Genomic DNA, 20,372 nt, shown 5'->3' on the forward strand with positions numbered 1-20,372 from the left:
CAGGGGGGTCTCACCTGAGGGGGCAGAGGGGCAGAATCCCCCCCTCCCTGCTGCCCACGCTGGGGGATCAGCCCAGGGCAGGGGGTTTTCTGGGCTGTCAGAGCCCATGGCCAGGGCATGTCCAGGTTTTCATCCACCAACCCCCAACTTCTTGGCAGAGCTGCTCTCAGTCTCTTCATGCCCCATCTGTGCTGGTACTGGACAGTGCCCTGCCCCAGGTGCCAGAATCTCCCCTGGCGACGGGGAATGGGGGAAAGGGGATTTTTAGGGGATCTTTTTTCCCCACCGCTGAACCTGTAACTCCCCAGGACGCGGCTCTGACATTTGCAGGCAGGAGCAAACCTGGCCATCACCTCTCCAAGGCCCTTCACCACACCACAGAGCAGGAGATATTCCCCTTTTTGGTTTTTTTTTTTCCCAGAAAGGGGAAAAAAATAGACGGAAGAGAGGTTCCATCCCGGGAAAAAAAAAAAAAAAAGGATCTTCCCTGCAGAAAACACCCTCCCTAAAACTGCAAAGCCCTGACATCCACCTGCATTTTGGTGATGGTGGGCAGGATGGTGGAGCAGGCAGAAGGCTGGATGATGCTCCCAGTTCCCTCCCAGTTCCCCGCTGCTTTCCATCCCCGCAGCAGCATCTGCGCGTCGGGCTGAGCTCAGCCCCTGCCCTTCCCCTGCGGGCCGGGCCCTGACCCCCTGCCGGGTCATTATCCCGCGCTGGGTGATTTCCTCCCGCTCACCATATGCCCGAGGCTCGCCAGGGATTTAGCTTTTCATTTCGCTGCTTCTCGAAGAGATTTGGGGTCTTTATTCCCCGTGTCCTGCGGCCAAAGACGCTGCGAGAGCCGCCGAGTGCCTCCCGGGGGTTTTGGGGCAGAAACGCTCGTTTTCGAGGAGTTTTGGCCGAAAAAACGTTGGGGTTCAGGGAGAAAACACCCCTGAGCAGAGCTGCAGGGCGGGATCTGGCTGCCGGCAGGATCCAGGATCCATAAGGGATGTTCTGGGTGTCCCTGCAGCGGATGGAGCACACGAGGCTCCGGCCACATCGTGCCCCAGCCCCGGGGACATCCCCACCCTGAGGCTCTTGCAGGCTCACCTTCCCCCACCCCCAGAACCTCTCCTTTTGAGGCAGTTTGGCTGATTTTGGCTCTGCCAGCGCCTTCTCCTGCCCGTGGGCAGCCCCGGGAGCCGTTGGAGGCACCTCCATCCCGCAGCTCCAGCCCCGCGGAGGGGAGTCGGCTGCGATTTAAATGAGCAGAGAGAGAGATTGACTATTAAGAAGGTGCAAACACCGCTGTGAACCCAGGGACTCTATCTAATGACTTGGAAACAAGTTCTTGACCTACTTCCGACTGCAAAAACCTTCATAAAATCACGGAGGAAAAGAAATTAAAGGCGCCGGAGCCTCAGCTGCTCCCGGTGCTGGGTGGGGTGAGCAGGATGCAGCCCCTGCTTGGGAAAATGCCCCAGGACTGAACTCCAGTTCAAACTGTGAGCAAAAAGTGGGGTGAGAGAGGCACAAATCGGGTCCTCCCCCAGCTGGTGCAACCCCCTGTGCATGCCACAGTTTTTGGGGCCTCTGTGCTGCCCCTTTTTTACCCCTCAGATGTAGGAGCCTCCCAGACACGGCTGGAACAGCCCAGATCTCCGGGTGTGACTGTGGGGGGCACAGGCACAGATCTGGGGGGTGTGGGTCCCTCACCACAGCTTCCCAGCACCCATCTGATGGCTTTCCTTCCTCCTGCCTCTTTTATTTCCCCCCTCATTCCCAGTTATTTATTTAATTCCCCTGCATCTGGCAGCGTTGCCATGGGAACGCAGCCCTGGCTGGATGTGCTTGTCTAGACACTGCACCCCTGTACCTGCTGGAAAACTGCTCCATGGGCTGCACCCCTGGGTGCTTCCCACCCCCTGGGCCCCCAGGAGACCCATAGGGATGGATCCCCTCCAAGCCCTGCTCCCAGATCTGTGCTGCTGGCTCCATCTGTCCCTGGGAGTTCCATCAAGGAGGGCGGGAAGTGCAGCCTTGGGGTGTCTAATGGCAGTAACAAAACAATAATAATAATAATAATAATAATAATAATAATAATGACAATAACAATATAATATAATCCCCTAAATGCAGCAGACTGAACCCAGCCACTCCAGTTCAGGCTCTGCCACAGGGGAGGGAAACTGAGGCACAAAACCTTCCCAAGTGCTGGGAGCTTCCCAAAACCTGGAGCTGTGTTTGTTCCCACATGGAAAGGGATGTTCCACCAGCCCCTCCTGATGATTCCTGCCTCAGGAGGGTGCTCCTCCTGATTTACCTGACTAAAACTAAGCCCTGAACCCTGCCAGCTCCCCAAAATGTGGGGTTTGGGTGGATTTGTCTCCCGACAGCTCTGATGTCCCAGGAAGGACCCCCAGGAATTTTGACAGCACTTTTTTTCCCCAAAAACATCACAAATTCCCCGGGAACAGGCCGGTTTAACTGATGTATCACTGATACAATATTACACCTACTTGACTCTGAAACAATATTGCACCTACTGGGCTTTCCTGCAACATCCCAGCTCTTCTCTGCACCGGCCTGTAAATGCTGCCGTGAGACTCTTTCCTTCCTCTTGCCTCCCAGCCAGGAAACTTTTCCATGCCCAGGGAGAGCCGAGGCAATCGAAGGAGCTCAATTCCCTGCCTGCCCATCCGAGGCTGCCTCTGGAGCAATGCAATCCTGCACAACAGGCTGTGTTTTCCGGCGGGGAATTGCTCCATCCCCTTGGGAATTGCCGGAGAAGGCAGCTGGGATGAGCCTGTTAATCCCCTGCTCTGCATCCCCCCGGCCTGACCTTGCCGTGACCTTGGGGCACCTCGGGGGGGAGGACACAGGGTGGTGGCACTGGTGGGATGGGGTGAGGGGGTGCCAGGAGTGTCCCTGGGATGGGAATGTGCTCCAGGAACAGCTGAGGTGCCTGAGGAGGGACCTGCCAGGGAGGGGAAGCTGAGTCATGGGGCTGTGACCACAATGGGACACAGTGTTCCAGCAAGGTTGAGGTCACCAGTGACGGCTGAGGGGCTGATCCCGCACTCCTGGGCCTCAGTTTTCCTGGAAAATGGGCTGATTCCTGCTCAGCACCATGCCAGGAGCATTTGCTCTCCTGGTCAGGGCAAGCAGCTCCATGGGAGCAGGTCCAACAGGGAAACTGAGGCACAAGGGATGGGGTAAGAGCAGAAGCTCCAGCCCTGGAGAAAGGCTGTGCCTTGAGGACACTGGGTTGGGAGCTGCTCCAAACCCATCCATCCATCCATCCATCCTATCCCATTCCATCTATTTTATCCATCCCATCCCTCCTATGTATTCAATCCCATCCCAATCCCATTCACACATTCCATCCATCCCATCCATCAATCCCATTCCATCCAACATATTCATCCCATGCATTCAATCCACCCTATCTCACCTCATCCATCATATCCCTCAATCTCATCTCATCCCATTTCATCCATCCTGTGCATCCCATCCATCCCAACCCACCCCATCCATCATAACCCTCAATCCCATCCCATCCCATTTCATCCATCCTATGCATCCCATTCATCCTATCCCATCCCATCCATCATAACCCTCAATCTCATCCCATTTCATCCATCCTGTGCATCCCATCCATCCCAACCCACCCCATCCATCATAACCCTCAATCCCATCCCGTCCATCCCACCCCACAGCAAACAAACCCCTTTCCTGCTCCAGCACTGGATCCCTGAACCCACGAGGCACTTGCCGCCTCCAGCCCATCCCAACCATCCCCTGGGACACCCCCCTCCAAACCAACAGCTGGATAAAGAAAACCAGGATTGATCCAGGGGGCCCACGAGCCACAGCTCCTCATCCCAGCAGAGCCTGTTAACACACGGACACTGGGAGGGGAAGAATTAACTGAAATGGAGCAAAAATCCTTTAAAAAACCCTCCCAAGGGGATGGGGAATTGCTTGGGGGTTCTCCTGGGAGTCTGGAGCTTCCAAGGGGAGCCTCATCCCTGACCCAGAGGGCAGCTCGTGGGACACAGTGACAAAGGGACATTCCCACCTCCCACAGGGTGCCCACCCACCCCTCGTCCTCCCAGCCACGGGATGAGGGAGGGATGGAGCAGCAGCACATGGAGGGGGCTGGATCCAGGCCAGTTTGGGAGCTTCAATCTGGAAAAGCTTGGGCTTAAATCTGGGGAATCTGGTGCTTAAATCCGGGGGATCTTTGGCTTAAATTTGGGAGATCTTGGGCTTAAATCTGGGAGTTTGTGGATTTAATGTGGGGGAATGTGGGTTTGAACCTGGGAGATCGTGGGCCCAGATCTGGGAAAACTTGGGCTTAAATGTAGGAGGTCTTGGGCTTAAATTTTGGGGATCTTTGGCTTAGGTCTGGGGCAGCCAAGGCTTGAATTTTGGGATCTTTGTCTTAGATTTGGGAGAGTTTGTGCCTAAATCTGGGGGTTTGGAGGCTTGAATTTGGGGATCTCGGTCTTAGATCTGGAGGATTTGGAGCTTAAATTTGGGAGATCTTGGGCTTAAATCTGACAGACCTTCAGTTGAGATCTGGGAGGTCTTGGGCACATGGAAGGGGGACTGATCCTGCTCCAAGCCAGTCTGGGAGTGAGGCAAGGCTTAAATTTGGGAAATCTTGGGCTTAAATTTGGGGGATTTGAGGCTTAAATTTGGGGGATTTGAGGCTTAAAAATGGGGGATTTGGGGCTTAAATTTGGGAATTTTGGGATTAAACCTTGGCGAGTGCACAGGTAGAGTGAATGAGATGGGAAACCAGGAGAGACCCAGGAATCTGACCCCCTAAATAACAAATTTTGGGGATCAAACACAGACAAAGGCCAGGACCAGCCACGGACGGGGAGCTGGGGAAAGCAGCTTTGAGCAACTGGAAAGCAGAGGAGCAGGACAACCTGGTCGCCAAAAAATTTCCAAAAGCACACCAGGAGGGGCCAGGATGGATCCTGGATCACCCCCAGCCTGGGGTGGCTGAGCCCTGTGGACAGGGATTAAGCCTCAGGCAATTTCCATGCTAATTTTCCCGGTTCAGTCCTTTATCCCCACATCTGTGAAGAGCAGGAGGTAATTTTCCCCAAATCTCAAAGACACCGTTAATATAATCCGATAGAGGGGAGGGAAAAAAAATGAATATATATATATATATATGTATATAAAAAGTCCAATTTACTGACTTATTTAGTGACACTTTCCCGTAATCAATTCTCCCAGGGAAGAAACACTGATTAAAGCCAAGCGCATCGCTATGGAAACCGGCATTCCCTCCTCCCACGGCCCGCGGGCTGGGAAGGAGAAAATCGGGTGAGGAAATCTGCCTGGTAACAACCCCGTTAATGAGCCGGGGAGCAAAAATAATCCCCGGGAGCGGAGTCGCCGCGAAAGGAGCAGCCGGCGGCAGCCGGTGGGGAGGCGAAACAGCGCCGTGCCTCCCAAAATATTGATTTTTACGGGAGGGTAGGAGCTGTTGAGGAGGAGGAGGAGGAGGAGGAAGGGTTGCTCCTGCGTGCTGGAGGGATGAAGGGGACATCTGGAGGTGGTCCCCCGTGGGTGACGGTGTGGGTGCTTCTTCCAGAGTTTATCCGGGTTTTTTAGGCTTAAAATGAAGGATAAAACCACGCTGAGACGCAGGTTTAGGAGGTTCAGCTGCCCGGGGAGGAGGTGGCTGGCAGCACAAAAGGGATTTGGAAGATAACCCCAGTGGGTTTCCCTCTCCTCGGGGTAATTCCACAATCCACAGGCACCCACGACTCCCGGTGACCGGCATTGCTTCCCACTGCCTGCTCCCACCCCCGTGGGCCAGGAGTTCCTACGGAACTGGGGGCTTGTTCTTATTTTCCCACTGAATGATGGAATCTGGAGGGTTCAGGGGTCTCCTCCTGGCTGGATGTGTCCCTCACTGCTGCTGATCCCTACGATCCCTTAGCTGTTGATCCCAACTACCCTTTGCTGTTGATCCTCACAATCCTTTTTCTGTTGATCCCAAGTATCCATTTGCTGTCAATCCCAATGATTCCTTTGCTGTTGATCCCAAGGATCCCTTTGCTGTCAATCCCGAGGATCCCTTTGCTCTCAATCCCGAGGATCCCTTTGCTGTTGATCCCAGTGATCAATTTGCTGTTGATCTTGACTATCCCTTTGCTATTGATCCCAACTACCCATTTACTGTTGATCCCAACAATCCCAACAACCCCTTTGTTGATTCTTATGATCCCTTTACTGCTGGTCACAGTGACTCTTTTGCTGTTGATCCCAACTATCTCTTTTGTGTTGATCCCAACCATCCCTTTGCTGTTGACCCCAACCATCCCTTTGCTGTTGATTCCTGACTTTTCCTTTGCCTCTCGATCCCAAGGATCCCTTTGCTATTATCTTGACTCTCTCTTTTCTGTTGATCCCAGCAATCCCTTTACTGTTGATCCCAATGATCCCTTTGCTGTTGATGCCAACCATCACTTTGCTGTTGATCCTGACTATTCCTTTGCCTGTTGATCCCACTGATCCCTTCTCTGTTGATCCCAGTGACCCCTCTGCTGTTGATCCCTCTGCTCTTGATCCCGACTATTCCTTTGCTTTGATCCCAACTCTCCCTTTCCCACTGACCCCGTTGATCCCGAGCCGTGTGTGCCATGGCCTCCGGCGGGTTCTGAACCACAGGGATCGGCAGCTGCCGGGGCCAGGAGCTCATTAGGGGCTCCTTAAACAGCCAGAAAAATTGCTTTCATTAATTACTGCATCCTCCCTTTATCCCCTCTGCCTCCAGGAGGGGTTTTAGGGGTTGGGATTTTCCAGCCCCTTTGTTGGGTGGGGGTGGATCCGTCCCTGCTCCGTGACCCCGGGATGTTGGGATGGGTGACAACGTCACGGCTGAGCACCCCAAACATCCCAAACCCTGCAGCAAAACCTGCCTGGCACAGCCCCCTAACCCAACAGGGATGAGAGCCCATCCCACTGCCATCAGGGCCAGCCCCACTGCAGGGAAACTGGGATTTTTCCTCCAAAACCTGATATTTTTTCCACCGTAACCACGTGGGATTTTTCCCGCAAAACCTGTTTTTTCCCGCTTTTTCCACCATCCCATTTTAACCACATGGGATGGCTTTCCCAGCTGCCCCACGCCATCCCCCCTATGGATGCACCCACAGGGGGGGGATGAGGATTTCCACATCAAAATATTTGGGGAAAACCCAACCCAGCAGCGCCCACGGACACGGCACTGGGGGTCTCCTGGGGTGGAAGGTGATGTGGACACAGGAATGATGCTCCCACCACCTCCTGGGGTCCCCTGTGGGCCCCAAACCATGGGAAATGGGGCTGTGGGGTCGTCCCCTTGACCCCCTGCTCCCTCCCCTCCCTGCAGGGTGGGGGAGACCAACCCCGCCCGGACCCGCTAACGAGGGCAGCGCTAATTGCCGAGCCCACTCCCCATGTATAATTCAAGGCCCTTTGTTAGCCCTGGGTTTGCTTTGTCTGGGAAGTGCCACCTCCCCACGGGACCCCGACCCAGACACCACTCAGCTCCTTCCTAGGGGGGCTGGATTAAAAATAATTAGGGCCTGGGGCTGCTGAGAGTCAGGGGACGGGGTCGTTAACGGGGTCAGGGTCATTAGTGGGGTCAGCATCCCCCCCATGGAGGAGAGGATGGGGCAGGGGGACATGGGGAGAGACCCAGAGCCTCATTTCCAATTTAGGGACCCATGGGGGAGCCCCAAAGGGTGGTGGGAGCATCAGTCCTGTGTCCAGGCCGTGGGTGCTGCTGGACTGAGTCTTCCCCCTAAATTTTGAAGTGGAAATCCCAACCCCCCCTGGGGTGCCCCCACCTCCTGGATGGTGTGGTGAGAGTGCTCACGGTATGATGGGGTGAATCTGCACCTGATGGGGTGTAAACCAACCCAAAATGCATGAGGGTGTCCCTAAAGACACCCCCTGACACCCACCAGAGCCCCAGGCAGACACCCCAAATTTTCCAGCACTGCCAGCACCCCTGCTGGCCCCAGGATCAGACCCAGGATGGGCTTAGGGGGCAGCAGCCCTGGGAGGGGCTGCCTGAAATCCAGGTGGGATGCAGCCCAGTGAGGGTTGGTGGCCCTGGAGGTGGGACAGGGATGGGACAGGGATGGGACAGGGATGGGAGAGGGATGGGACAGGGATGGGACAGGGATGGGACAGGGATGGGACAGGGATGGGAGAGGGATGAGAGGACAGAGATGGGACAGGGATGGGAGAGGGATGGGAGAGGGATGGGAGAGGGATGGGAGAGGGATGGGACAGGGATGGGAGGACAGAGATGTGACAGAGATGGGAGAGGGATGGGACAGGGATGGGACAGGGATGGGAGAGGGATGGGAGAGGGATGGGACAGGTATGGGACAGGGATGGGACAGGGATGGGAGGACAGAGATGGGACAGGGATGGGACAGGGATGTCCTTGGCCCCACACTGAAAGAGATGGGGGTCCTGCCCCCTCCACAGGCCCTCACCCACAACTACTGAGTTCAGGGGGGGGGGAAGAGTAAAACTATATAAATACAACTTGTACTAACAGGTTGGTGTTCATGGAGTGGGTCACAGCAGTGCCGGGCTGCTGCTGCTGCCACACGGAATCCTCAGAGCCACCGAGTCCCAGACCTGACGTGAATTCCCAGGAGGAAATCAAACAGGTCTCAGCTCTGATCCTGTGATAATTCCCCGTCCTTCCAGACTCTGCTCCCTGTCCCTCCCAGGGGAAATGGGGGGATATCCCTGGAGCAGAGTGTGGGGGGGTGTGACCGTGCCCAGGGCAGAGCCAGAGGGGTCGGGGCACAGCTGGGCTGGGCACAGGGACCCCAACCCTGAGCTCCACTCCCTGAGCACCCTCCAGGATCACCCCAAGCACCCCTGATTCCCACTGGGCATCCTTGAGGACGACCCAGCACCCTCCACTCCAACTGGAGCATCTCCCACTCCCACCCCAAGCACTCTCTGCTCCCACCCTGAGCTTCCTCCTCTTCCCTGGGACGTTTCCCAGCCGGGGCTCTGTGCCTGGGTGTCCCTGTGGGATGGCACAGGGGTGCCCAGAGGAGAGAGGTACCATTCCAGTGACACCACCAAGGCTCCCTGCAGCCCCTGAGCCTCAAACTGGGTCAGTCACTGAGGCAGAGCCAGACCATTCCCAGCCCCACTCCCCAAGAGCTCCACACCTGGTCCCAGCCACAAAACATCATCCCCAGGATATCCCAAAAAAGCCTGGCCTTGGTATCTCAACCACAGGGCTGCCCACAGCCCTCCCTGTGGCCACACTGCCATGCCAGGGGGATGCCAGCACTGAGACACACGTGCCACCCTCCAGCAAAACCCTGTGCCAACCCCCACCCTGGGGGGCAAACAGGACCCTCAGACCCCCCAAACTGCCCTGTGACCATACCAGGGGTCCCCACACAGCCCTGTGCCACCCCTGTGCCCATCACAGGGCTCTTGCTGTGTCCCCCCTCCCCGAGCCGAGGGAAAACAGCGGCAGATGCTCCAGAAAAGGGCCAGGGAAGGATGGAAGGATGGTTTCCACCGAGATTCCCGGCAGCTGCCAAGGGGAACTGGGAGGGGAATTGGCAACCGGCCGGGGAGGGGCTGGAAGTGGCAGCAGAGGAGGGGCCAGCAGGGGCCAGGGGCTGAGGGGTGCCCCAGGCACAGATGGAGACGGTGGGTCCCCGGGGCAGGTAAGGGAGACAGGGCCGGTTCCTGAGCCAAGACAGGGGAGGGAAAAGTAGAGAAAATACAATTCTGAGCCGGCAAAGGGTTCGTGCAAAGCTGCTGCATCCCCAGGGTGTGTCCTGAGCCCCGTCCCAGGGCTGGGGGACACGGCTCAAGGCACGGCCATCCCCACACTGCCCGGCCTTCCACTGCTCCTGGGGGCCGGTGAGGCTGAGGAGGAGGGGGATGTGACAGGGGAGAGCCCAGGGGAAGGGACAAGGACTCTCGGTGTGACATTGCCAGGCTCTGGCTGAGGCCCCCCATTAATCTGAGCTGTTCCTGCACAGAACTGGAGCACAGACAGGTTTTCCCAGGGGCTCCCATTAACCTCAGCATCCCAGGCATCCTCCACTCCCACTCCAGGCATCCTCCACGCTCACCCGGAGCACCCTTCACTCTGACCCTGAGCATCCTCCACTTTCACCTCTGTTCCCACCCCAACCATCCTCCCTGCTCACCCAAACACTCCACTCTGACCCCAAGCATCCTCCACTCTGACCCTGAGTGTCCTCTGTTCCCATCCCCACCATCCTCCCCGCTCACCTCAAGCACCCTCCACTCCCTGAGCACCCTCCAGGATCACCCTGAGCACCCTCCAGGATCACCCTGAGCACCCTCCAGGATCACCCTGAGCACCCTCCAGGATGACCCAGCTCCACTCCAACTGGAGCATCTCCCACTCCCACCCTCTGCTCCCACCCTGAGCTTCCTTCTCTTCCCTGGGACGTTTCCCAGCCGGGGCTCTGTGCCTGGGTGTCCCTGTGGGATGGCACAGGGGTGCCCAGAGGAGAGAGGCACCATCCCATCCCAGTGACATCCCCAAGGCTCCCTGCAACCCCTGAGCCCCAGACTGGGACAGAGCCAGGCCATTCCCAGCCCTTTGGTTTCTCCAAGCCCATCTACCAAAGGTTTCAGACTTTTCTTCCCCGCCAAGAGAGCCAGGAGAAGAGACTTTTCTTCCTCTCTGCTCCACCTCCTCTGCATCCCTGGTGCCACATTCCCAGTGTTCCCAGGACACACAACTATGGTGGGAAAGGGTTAGGGTTAGGGTCAGCTTGGGGGTCTCACTGGCTTTGAGGGGACACAGCTGGATTCAGCACAGGCCCCCCAGACACTTGTGTTTGCTCCCTGGTTTTGGGCAGCTGGAGGATGTGCCCCCAAATCCAGCCCTCCTGCATCCCCCCCTTCCTAACCCCCCTTAAAATCTATATTATACATATTTTCTGGCTTTTAGGGCATCACCCCCAGCACTACCAGGGACATGCTGAGCCCCCTGAACACTCACCCCAAGCCCCCAGGCTCCCTGTGGGCTCCCAGCTGCCCGATGGGGAAGGGGGAACCATCCCTGCACAGGGGTTCCTCCTGGCACCTCCTGCCAGGGACAAGCAGCTGGAAAAATCCCTATTAAATAATAAGGCAAAACATGCCCCTGTGGGACCCCATTGGGATGGGGGATGGCTGGGGGGCACATCCTGCTCTTCTGCTCCCGTCTGGGGGCACATCCTGCCCCTCTGCTACCATCTGGGGGGCACATCCAGCCCCTCTGCTCCCATCTGGGGGCACATCCAGCCCCTCTGCTCCCATCTGGGGGCACATCCAGCCCCTCTGCTCCCATCTGGGGGGCACATCCAGCCCCTCTGCTCCCATCTGGGGGTACATCCAGCCCCTCTGCTCCCATCTGGGGGCAGAGACAAAGCAGCATTTGGGCAACTGATTTTTTTTCTCCCCCAAATCTCCTTCTGCCGCAGAGAGAAACCCAAAGGGGGGGTGAAATCCCCCAGCCCAGCACATGGGAGCTGTTATTAATCTTATTAATAAACCTCTGGGGGTTTGATGTCCTGTTTAAACACGGCTGGGTCTGCTCCCTGCCAACTCTGCCTTTCAAGTTTCCCAGCCCATTACGTACACACTTTGAAAATTGAAACAAATAGCTGCTTTCAAATGGAGGGAAAGGAAAAAAACCAGTGCCAAGGGGGCCATCCTGAGCCCCTCTACTGCCCCAAGCATCCCCTGGTGTTTGGGAAGGATGTTTTCACCCCGTTCAACCCACAACATTCTGTCACTTCCAGCCAAGCTGCCCCCAGGTCCTGGCTGGGATGGGGGCAAGGACATCCCAGAGCATCCAGGGAGGATGAGGGATGGGAACAAAGCCTGGAGGGTCGGGATGAGGGGTTGGAAGCTGCCCACTCACCATGGATACACAACAACCTGCATCTCGTGGCCGCTGCTGGAGGGGCTGTTGGGACACGTGAGGGATTTGTGGGTCTTCCATCCCTGCTGTGTGTTCCTGCTCATCTTCTCCCCTTTCCAGAAGGATATGACATCCCCAGGCAGTGGCTGGAGCATCCCAAGGGCTCTCCAGCCCTGTGATGCCAGCGGGACCCTGTTCCCAGGGCTGATGCTCCAGGGCTGTGGGATATAAAGGGATATAAAGGGATATAAAGCCCTTTTCCAGCCCTGGAGCATCAGCACAAGGCTGTGAGGATGTGGTATCCTGGAATCCATTCCCAGCATCCTCCCAACAGCCACAGCCCACCCCGTGGGTGCAGCAGGGTGGGTGCAGGGCTGGCAGCACCCCAGGCCCAAGTCCCGGAGAGGGATGTGGGATCAATCCTGTCAGGAATTGAGTTTCTCCATGACAGGTTTTGAGGTGGTTGAGCCCAGATCTTTCTCCCTGCTCAATTATTCAGCCCCTCCAGGCTCTCCCTGTGATTTCTCACTGGAGTAACTGTGGAGAGAGGAACCAACAGCTCCACTGCAGAGGGGAAAAGTGGTGGGAGCCACTGGGGCCTCCGGGCAGGGAGAGCAACCCTTGGGCTCTGAGCCTGGGAGCAAACAACACCATGGGGAGTGTGGCCAAGGTGTTCACTGACCCACCAGCAAAACCAACCAGTTCACTGGGATGCACAGCCCTGGGGACCTCCCAGCCTCTGCCACTGCCACCGTGTGGGGATGGCCCTGCTGTCCCCTGGCTCTCAAGGTGGCATCAAGCCCAGGGCAGGTGCTGGTCACAGGCAGCAGGGAAAGGCCACCACACCCAGAGGGAATTTCTGGCCGTGGTTAACCACCTTTAGGGATAAAAGCCACTTTCCCCCCCCACAACCACTCTCTTTGCCTTATTTCTCCTGCATTAAGGATTGTTGGTGCCAGGAGTCTCTTCCACTTTCCCGTCTTCAAGGGAGGTGGTTTCAAAATAAAAAAGGAGAAATTTAGTTTGGATATTGGGGAGAAATCCTTCCCTGTGAGGGTGATGAGGCCCTGGCACAGGTTGTCCAGAGAAGCTGTGGCTGCCCCTGGATCCCTGGAAGTGTCCAAGGCCAGGTTGGAGCAACCTGGGCTGGTGGAAGGTGTCCCTGCCCATGGCAGGGGTGGGACTGGATGGGCTTTAAGGTCCCTTCCAACCCAAACCATTCCATGATCTTCCCTCAGATCAGCCACAGAGATTGAGCTTCTCAAGAGGCTGTTTCCATATCTTCCAACTTCAGATTCCTCTTCCCAGTCCTCTCCCAATGGCTTGGCAATGGATTTTGGAATGGGAAGCCCAGCTGCCCCACAGGATGGCAGGGGGCCTGTCCCTGCCTCCCCTGTGCCAGGTACTGCTCACCACCATCCCCACATTGTCTCCAGCGAGGATTTTATTCCTTTCCTCCTTTCTGTCTATTCCTGAAATGAGCAGCATTGATTTTTTATAGAGCTAATTCTTCTCCTAACAGAAGCCACCTGGGATTAAATCAAATTGCTTATCGGCCTCCAAACACTGCCAGGACAGCTCAGTCCCTACCAGCAGCCAAACCTGAGAGCTCAAGAAGGAACAAGACCCAGGTCTGGCTTGGACAAGACTCATTTCCCCAGATATCCATCAGCCAACCTGCTTTAGGCTTTGCTGATCACATCAACCTTTCCTTCCCGGGCTCTCACAGCTTCAGTGGCAGGCCAGGCTGTTTTCATGCTCATCCCCTTTATTTTCTCTACAACCCAGCCCTGCAAAACATTTATTTTCCAGTCCCCCTCTCTCCCAGCTCTGTTGCAAACTGGCATGAATGATTTAGGGAGCTCTTCAAGCGGCCTCATTAATCCTCTCGGGGGCACACTGGCTGGTCCTGCAAATTTAGATGTACGGCACTTTAATCGCGGTTTTAATTGCGAGCTGGGAGGCTCTGCCTTCCCAAACACTCCTCAATAAACCTTTATGGCTCTGCCTGGATGGGGGACGTGCCACAGGATGCTCATCCACATGGAGGTCTCGCCGGGGTGATGCTTCTCCACGGCCACCCACACCCTCCTGTGGGTTTTGGGGTGCTCACCCGCAGAGGTGACAGGGTGGGTTGGGGTTTTTCCTGCCTCTTAACACGCAGTTCCCACCCCGGAGCTGTCCATGGATCCTCGTGCTGCCCATCCCTGGAGCATCCCCGTCTCTCCAGGCCAGCGCCCACCGCCCTGCAGCATCCCCTGGTGCTGGGGCACCGCTGCACCCACCGTGTCCCACCCCACGGAGACGGGCTGAGGGGGAGCCGGGGGGCTCGGGGAAGCGAGGGGCTCTGCCAGCCCCCCATTTCCATGGCAACCATGCAAATGGGAAAGCTCTCCGTAATCATTAGGGAGCGGGAGCCGAGCAGTACAAACAGTGGCGGCAGTAGATTACAAGCCCATTATGAACAGTCGCACCTTCTGAGCGCTGGTAATTACACCTAATTGTGCATTTAATTGTGTAATTGAAAACCTCCATCCCCGAGTTCAGCCCGGGCTCCTTTTTCCCCCTTCCCAGGGAGGGGGAAGGCGGCGGGGGCAGCTCCGGCCCCGCTGCCCTCGTGCCATCCCCGCGCCGAGGATGTGGCACGGTGGGAACCCGGTGAGGACAAAAGATGCCGGTGGATGACTCTCACTGGTGCCCTCCTTGATGGCCAAAACCAGAGGAATCGGGGCAGGAGGGGTGCTGGGGACAGGAGGGGACGGGAGGGCTGGGAGCCCCCAGGGTGCAGTGGGATCCCGCTGGGGAAGGGGAGTCACCCACGGCTGGTGGGTGGCTGAGGGATGCAGGGGATGAACCACCCTCTCCCTTCCCCCAGCCCTCATTAAGCTGAGCCCGTTATCTCCTTCTCCAGGCTCGGGGATGGGGGCACATCCCAGAGGCTCTTGGTGCCCTGTGTGAAAGCCAAGGCCTGGGCAGAGGGATGGGATGGACCCACAGCCCTTCTCCTGCACCCCAACCCCAGGAGGCTGCGGGAGCAGGGATGGCAGTGGCACGGCATGGCACTCCACAGCACGCCCCACAGCCCCAGAGGCTCAGCCAGGCGGGAGGTGCCAACCCAGCTCTGCTTTCCCAGCCTTTTGAGGGAGAAGGGAGAAACAAAGAAGGAAATGAAGCCCCGGCTGGGAGTGATGCCGAGCTGTGCCAGCCAGAGGTGGGAGCTCTGAGCAGCCCCTGAGCCCACCCAGCTCTGGGGCTGAGCTGGATCCCACCCCCACCCCACAGGGGGAGGCAGTGGGGTCACCACTTTGGGGTGGAGAAGGAGCCAGCTCGAGTGAGAAGCGGGATGGCCCAGGGACACATGACAGCAGCTGGACACATCCAGCCTGAGCTCAGCTCCCAGCAGTCCGTATCCCAATATCCCAACAGCCTCTGAGGCTGGAACACCTCCCTGTAGCACCACAGCTGGCCCAGCCTACACCCAGCACCGTTAGGATCCCGAGTTACCAAGTGCTGTGGCTCGAGGCTCCCGGTGCCCGTGCTGTCAGTGCCAGACGGGGTGGGATCACCTCAGGTTCCTGTTCCATCCAACCACCTCAGCAGCTCTCACTTCACAGAAATTAAGGGTAAATCCTCCTGACAACAACAGGCATCACAGGCTCCCCCAGATGGTGGGAAAGACCAGCAAAAGCCAGGGGTTTGGATTCCATCCCAACTCGTTATCCTGAACACCTGCTGATGGCCCCTCCCAGGGGTGGTAGGTGCCTGGCAAGTGGGTTTTTTCAGGGGAAAAAAACATAAATGGAGGCAAAATCTGGCAGGTGTTTCCTGTCCCCAGGAGCAGAGTCACCCAGCACCTTCAGCATCGCCTCGGGAGCGGTGAAGGAGCTCGGAGGGGGTTTGGATGCTTCAAAATGGCTGCCCCGGCTCCCTGTGGTGTCATGGCCCGAAAACCAATTTCCCAAACTGGTTTAGGTGTGGGGTGGAGTGGGCAAGGCTCTGCAGGGCCCCTCCAGACCAGGGACTGTGTGCCCAGGGGGTGCCAGCAGCACCCCCAGCCGTGGAGCCACCATGAGCATTCCCGTGACCAGGGGGGACAAGGGACCAGGGGACAGATATTGGGGAAACCAGCAGGGACGTGGAAGGTGCCCCTGGGGTGATGGTGACACACGGGGTGCCATGGGAAGGTGCCTGTGGGAAGGTGGCCAGGCAGTGAGGACCAGCTGGAGGTGGTGGCATTGCCCCAGGAGGGTTGAATGTCCCCCACACTGCTCATGTAAGGGACACTGAGGCCCAGGATGGCCAGGGAGGTTTGACAAGACAAGGAGGTTTAACTGAGCTGCCCCTGCAGCAACTGGGCACAGCTCCCCAGGCAGCTCCAGCACACACCAGTACAGCCCCAGCCCCTGCAGCTGGGCACACTGGGAGCACAGTTGTCCACAGCTGTAGAACAAAGGACCCAGGACAGGTATCAGGGCCACCTGGATGGGGGGACACGAGCCCCACGGTGCCATCCCTGTGTTGGGGGTGGCACAGAATGGCTGAAGCAGAGAAGGGGAGCAGGGATGGGGGCAGGTGACGTCTCTGCTCCTCATTGTTCCCTCACAGCCTTGGCACTGCCTGGTCTGTGCACCCTGGCTGTGCCACCTTGGAGATAAAGAGTGGCCTTGGTCACCCCAGGGGACACCTTGGTGGCACTGTCACCTCCACCAGCCTGGGGCTGGCTCAGCACAGGCACCCAGAGCCTTCAGTGGCAGGGCAGGAGGTGCCACTGCCAAGGCAGGAGGTGCTGGGAGTGGGGGCCTGATGGGATGGAAGGTGCTGCCTCCAGAGCCAGGAAGGGGCTTGGGAGATCACCCTGCAGGGTGAGAGGGGATGAGCTGAGTGTGGGGTGGGAAGGTCACTGCTAAGGGACAGTCTTGGAGCTGAGCCTTTAGGGATGCCAACAGCACCAGGACACAGGGGGGGAGGGGGGAGGGCACAGCCTGACCCCAATTAACAGCATCAAGTTTTTCTGGGTGTGAGCAGGAGCTGCTTTCCCAGCCCAGGAGCTTGCAACAATTCAGCCTTCCCCTAAAATAAATGGATTAAAATCTCCCAGATCTGGGATATCTGAGGGAATAAATGCCAACAAACATGTTTAGGAGCCGAGCTGTGAAAAGGAAAGTGACCGAGAGCCAGGAAACTCCTGCACGGCCGAGAAACACCCGCTGGATTTATCCTGAAGGAGGGGGAAGGTGAGCGAAACGCAAAGCGAGACTTTACAGAGCGAACGGAAGGGACAGCTGGGGACACGGAGGCCATTCCCACTGGGAATGGCGGGACTTCAGCCCGGGGATGAGCCACCCGGGGTTGAGTCTTAGCCTCAAAGCTTCCTCATCCCCCCAGAAACACCCGGTGTCCCCCCTCCACCTAGAAGTGGGGACCCCTCCCCGCTCGCTGCCTTCCCAAGGATGAGGAATGAACAGGAGCGACGGCGGGAAGAAAGTGCCCGTCAGCAGGATGACACCATCACCTCCAGAGCGGCTCCGGAGACCGTTTCCATCGCTGCCTCCATCCACCCAGCACCCCCCGAGCCCGGGGACACCACGGGCTGACGCCCCAGATCTCAGCAATCCCCCTTCCCCCTTTCTCCTCGCCGTGAGGAGCCCCCGGCACGGCCGCGGGGGCAACTTGGAGGATGCTGATTGTACATTAACGAACCGCCCCGCCGGGATAATTAATCGCAACATCGTCGGCGCTGGTTTGAGCAGAAACCCCCCGAATCCCCCCCGCGCTCCCTTCGCCCGCTCCTGTGGTAGAGCCTGATGAAGATTGATTCACGGGCGGCGGCAAGTGCAGCGCTGAATCGCCACGAAGACCGGCAATCCCATTAAAATTAAACCTTTCCTTTCTCCTCGCCCCCCGCATCCCGGTGTCCCCCCGCCGCGGGCAGGTGGGTCCCGCTCGGAAGCGGGAGAGTTTCCAAAGTGCTGGCAGCGGCTCCAAGTTTCCCTCTTGCCCCGACTCGGGGGAGCGGCACCCCAAGAAACATCCTCGGGAGTCCACCAGGATGGGAAACCGCCGGCGGGAGCGAACTCGGAGTGAAGAGATTGCAGTTGGGAACAAAGCTCACACCTGCCGGAGACGCAACCCCGGGCGCTGACAGCGCCGGGAGCGGGTGCCCATCCATCTCCCCGGCCAGCGCTGGGGCAGGGCACGAGGGTGGCATTTCCTATCTTTTTGATTAGCATTTTTTCTTTTGTGTGGTTTTTTTTTTTTGGGGGGGGGGTGACGGTGAAGCATCCCCGAGCCGGTCCCAACGCAAGGTCACCGCCGAGGCGGCGCGGGGAGCGGTGACAGGGGAGCAGCCTCTCGCACAAAGCACCCCCGGCATGCCGATGAGCCTTACCAGCTGCAGGCAGCAGAATCCCACCAGCGTGCACCGCCCGTTGCATCTCCCCATGGCTCCCCAGCCGGATCCTCGGGGCTCCCTCGCCGTGGCCTCTCCCCGCCGCCGCCGCCGCGCTCCGGCTCCTCACCCGGGAAGCGACCGGGGAGGCTCCAGCACCATGTCCTGCTGCTCCCCAGCCCCGCCGGCTCAGCACCGCGGCGGGCTGCGCTCGGCGCGGGGCATCGCCCCCCTTCTCGTTCCTCTCCCTCCGCCCCCCGCCCCGCTACAGCGCGCTGGGGCGGCGCGGGGGCCGCGGGGCCGCGCAGCGCTGGCCGCGCATCCCCGGCCCGGCCCGGCGCGGAGCCGCCCGCTCCGCTATTGTCTCCCGCACAGCCCCGGGCGGGCGGGGCCGGGCGGCAGGGCCGGAACAAGGCGGGCGGCGCGGCCGGGCGGGGCTCGGGGGGGCCGGGCACGCCGAGCCAACGCGAGCCCTTGGAGGCCTCCGGGGGCGCGGGCGGTGCGGCTCCCGCCCGGCCTCAGCCTCATCCTTCTCTTTATCTTTGTCCTATCTTTATCCTCGTCCCTCAGCGCTTGTCTTTATGGTGGGAGATTTTTTTATTATTTTATTTTTTTTCCCTCCCCCCTCCGAAGCCGGGTGAGGGGCTGGGTGAGGCGCTGGCGAAGGGCTGGGAGGTGCTGTCCCCCCCCGCGCCCCCCCGCATCCCCCCTGCCCTGCGGCACCGGGACCCCGCCGCCTCCCCTGGGGTGGCCGTGCCGGGGCAGCAGCTGGGCTTGCGGGGAGGACAGATGGCCGAGCCCGCCGGGAGCCCCCCGGCTCCTCCCGCGGAGCCCCGCTCCCCTCGGCAGCGCTCAGGGGCCGGGGGCGAGCGCTGGCCGGGGCTGCGAGCGCCCAGCCCGCGGTGCCGGGGCTGCGGTGGGTGCAGGCAGGGCTGACACGGCCCCTCACCGCCGCCCACCCCGCTCGCCTTTGTTCTGGTTTCCCAGCGCACCTTCGGGGACACGGCGGAGTGCGAGGAATCACCGGGACCGCCGCTTTAGAAACCTCTGGCTGAAATGCCGCCCGGCAGGAGGGCTTGGGAACAGTTCGCTGCTTTTGATTTCCGTAAATTCTTAATCCACTCTGATGTTTATAAGGAAGCATCTCCGAAACCAGCCCCACGCAGCCTTAGGTGTCAGAGCAAGGGATCTGAGGGATGCTGCTGCACAGATGCATTTGTGTGCGTGGTACAAGCCCATCTGAGCCTCCCAGGGCCCAGCCAGCCCACACATCCCACTGCTGGGACCAGCCTGCAGCACCCCCCACACCTGGAGCTTTTCCTTCACCCTCTGGGGTGGGGATTTCTCTCCCTGCTGGCTGTTCTGTGCTCCCAGGAGCATTTTAGGAGGCTCACATGTGGCTGAAGGATGGGGCTTTACAGAATAAGCTTGGCTTCTGTGGATTCAAAACCCATTCAAAAATGCAGTGGGTTCCCCAGGGGATGCTCTGAACCAGAGTCCTGGGAGCAGGAGCTGGACCCAAACTGGATGTTTGAAGTAGGGGAACCTGTGTTTTCTCCACACTGGTCTAGTTCAGTGACCTCCACCAGCCCTGGGTAGTCCCACACCTCACTGTGGAGGCTGCCAAGGATCCCACCTGTGGACCTGGCGCACCTGGAACATCCCCACTGTGGGCTGACTCCATTCCCCTCAGTCCTCCTGGCTCCACCATCTCCAGGCCTTCGCCTCAGAGAGCTCCCATCACCCTCATCCCACGGGGAGAGGTGTCCCGGGCTCGTGAGGGTTATCCAGGTACAGACCCACCTCCAGGATGCAGCTCGTGGGCCCTTCTGGGATTCCAGCACGATCCTGGAGCAGATGGATGGGTTTCACCCCACAGACCAAACAAAGACAAGGACCCAACCACTCCAGAGCATCTCCTTGGCCACGGCCGGGCAAACCCGCTCAGCCCTCCCTTCAGCCCCAAAAAACCCCAGAGAAGGGCAAAATGTCCTCATGGAAAACCATAAACCCCCCCTTTGATGGGGCTGAGATCCC

At 58.6% G+C, this 20,372-nt stretch overlaps 1 protein-coding gene across 1 annotated transcript in view; it reads right to left on the bottom strand.

The window, feature by feature from the left end:
• The window catches only part of NKAIN1 (Na+/K+ transporting ATPase interacting 1), a 30,037-nt gene extending 11,557 nt beyond the window's left edge, over positions 1–18,480 (bottom strand). The window contains exon 1 of the mRNA XM_017830512.1: positions 18,336–18,480. Coding sequence (XP_017686001.1) covers positions 18,336–18,389 — 54 coding nt within the window. The 5' untranslated portion in view covers positions 18,390–18,480. The remainder of the gene's footprint in view (positions 1–18,335) is intronic.
• Between the last annotated feature and the right edge of the window lie 1,892 nt (positions 18,481–20,372).

This window comes from Lepidothrix coronata, unplaced genomic scaffold, assembly GCF_001604755.1.
Source record: "Lepidothrix coronata isolate B3197 unplaced genomic scaffold, Lepidothrix_coronata-1.0 Scaffold180, whole genome shotgun sequence".
NCBI lineage: Eukaryota > Metazoa > Chordata > Aves > Passeriformes > Pipridae > Lepidothrix > Lepidothrix coronata.